Here is a 1,337-nt window from a genome sequence, read left to right as displayed (position 1 = left end):
TGGACTAAAGCTTGGAAGAGGGTATTCCGGGGACTGGATGTAGGCAGAAGGCCGAACCAGGATAAAGCTGTTGAGTAGCATTTCTCTAACTCTTACTCTTTATTATTGCTTGCCTTTTGTTTTGGAAGTATTAAAATTTAAATCAGTCAGAGTTGCATTTAAATGTACTAAGTTTGGAAGTCCCTCTGAGGCGCTATCTTCTTTTCCCTTAAGACCTTTTAGTCTATTTAAAATATTGATCTTTATTTCATAATCTATTATTTAGTAATATTACTTTATGATGTAACATTTACTCGATGAACTATATAAAAAGTTAGTATTTGTCCTTCAACTTATTAAAATTGGTGGAATCTCAGCCAAGATAGATGATAAATTATCATTTAAATTAAAACTTTAAATAACCTAATAGAAAATCCGATCCATAAAATTTGAAGGATTTGATATTTCACAAATTTTAATACATAAAAAATCAAATGTTAGTAAATAGTGGATGAGATTGTAAAAAGCAGGGATGGATTATGAAGTTGATAATGCTTATATAAATTAGATATTTGAAGGGGATGAGTAAAAAGTTACCAAATTAATGGTGGATGAAACAATAAAAATGAATTGGATAGGTTGGGAAGTTGACAATGATATATAGAAACATCTGAATCCATACCATAGTTAGTTAGAAGAAATTGATGAGAAATAGGGGAACCAAAAGGGGTTGGAGAAAAAAGGGTTAAAAGATAGATTAGGCAGGGAATGTAATAAAGTAATTAAGATGAGATGGTGCATAGCATACACATAATTCCATAACAGGAAAAAGAAAGATAGACTCCACTCCACTCCACTCCACTCCACTCATTGACTCATCACAACCACACAATTTTAGTTTTAGTTTTATAATAGTCTGTCTGTCTTGGCGTTGGATAGGATAGGATAGGATAGGATATCGATCGGTGATGAAATTAGTGGTGGTGTTATTATTATGGGTCCTCCTCCTGATAATTAGTTGTTCAGGTGGAGGAGGAGTGATGAGGCCGGCGGAGATGAGAGAGTACAAGATAATAGAGAAAAGTAGGTCAGTTTCTTCTTCTTCACGGAGAAGGCTAGAGCCATATCAGTTGTGTTTGGTGTGTAAGTGCTGTGGTTCGGAAGGAACATGCGCCACCATGCCTTGCTGCTTCGCCATCGACTGTCAGCTTCCTAACAAGCCTTATGGTGTTTGTGCTTTTGTCCCTAAGACTTGTAATTGTACTTCTTGTCCTTCTTAATTCTTCTTCTTCTTCTTTTCTATACTTTATACACATACCATATCTTTTCTGGATTTCCTCTTTTCTACCAAACTCCAT

General features: G+C 34.9%; 1 protein-coding gene across 1 annotated transcript; it reads right to left on the bottom strand.

Moving 5' to 3' along the window:
* Positions 1 to 941: 941 nt before the first annotated feature.
* On the bottom strand, positions 942 to 1,337 carry LOC136207362 (uncharacterized). The gene is given in 2 exon segments (XM_065998629.1): positions 942 to 1,251; positions 1,298 to 1,337. Coding segments are annotated over 2 exon segments (186 nt in total). The 3' UTR covers positions 942 to 1,105.

Source organism: Euphorbia lathyris, chromosome 9 (genome assembly GCF_963576675.1).
Source record: "Euphorbia lathyris chromosome 9, ddEupLath1.1, whole genome shotgun sequence".
In the NCBI taxonomy this organism is placed as follows: Eukaryota; Viridiplantae; Streptophyta; class Magnoliopsida; order Malpighiales; family Euphorbiaceae; genus Euphorbia; species Euphorbia lathyris.
The sequence above is the reverse complement of the archived record's forward strand: the minus strand, read 5'-3'. Positions and strand labels throughout refer to the sequence as shown.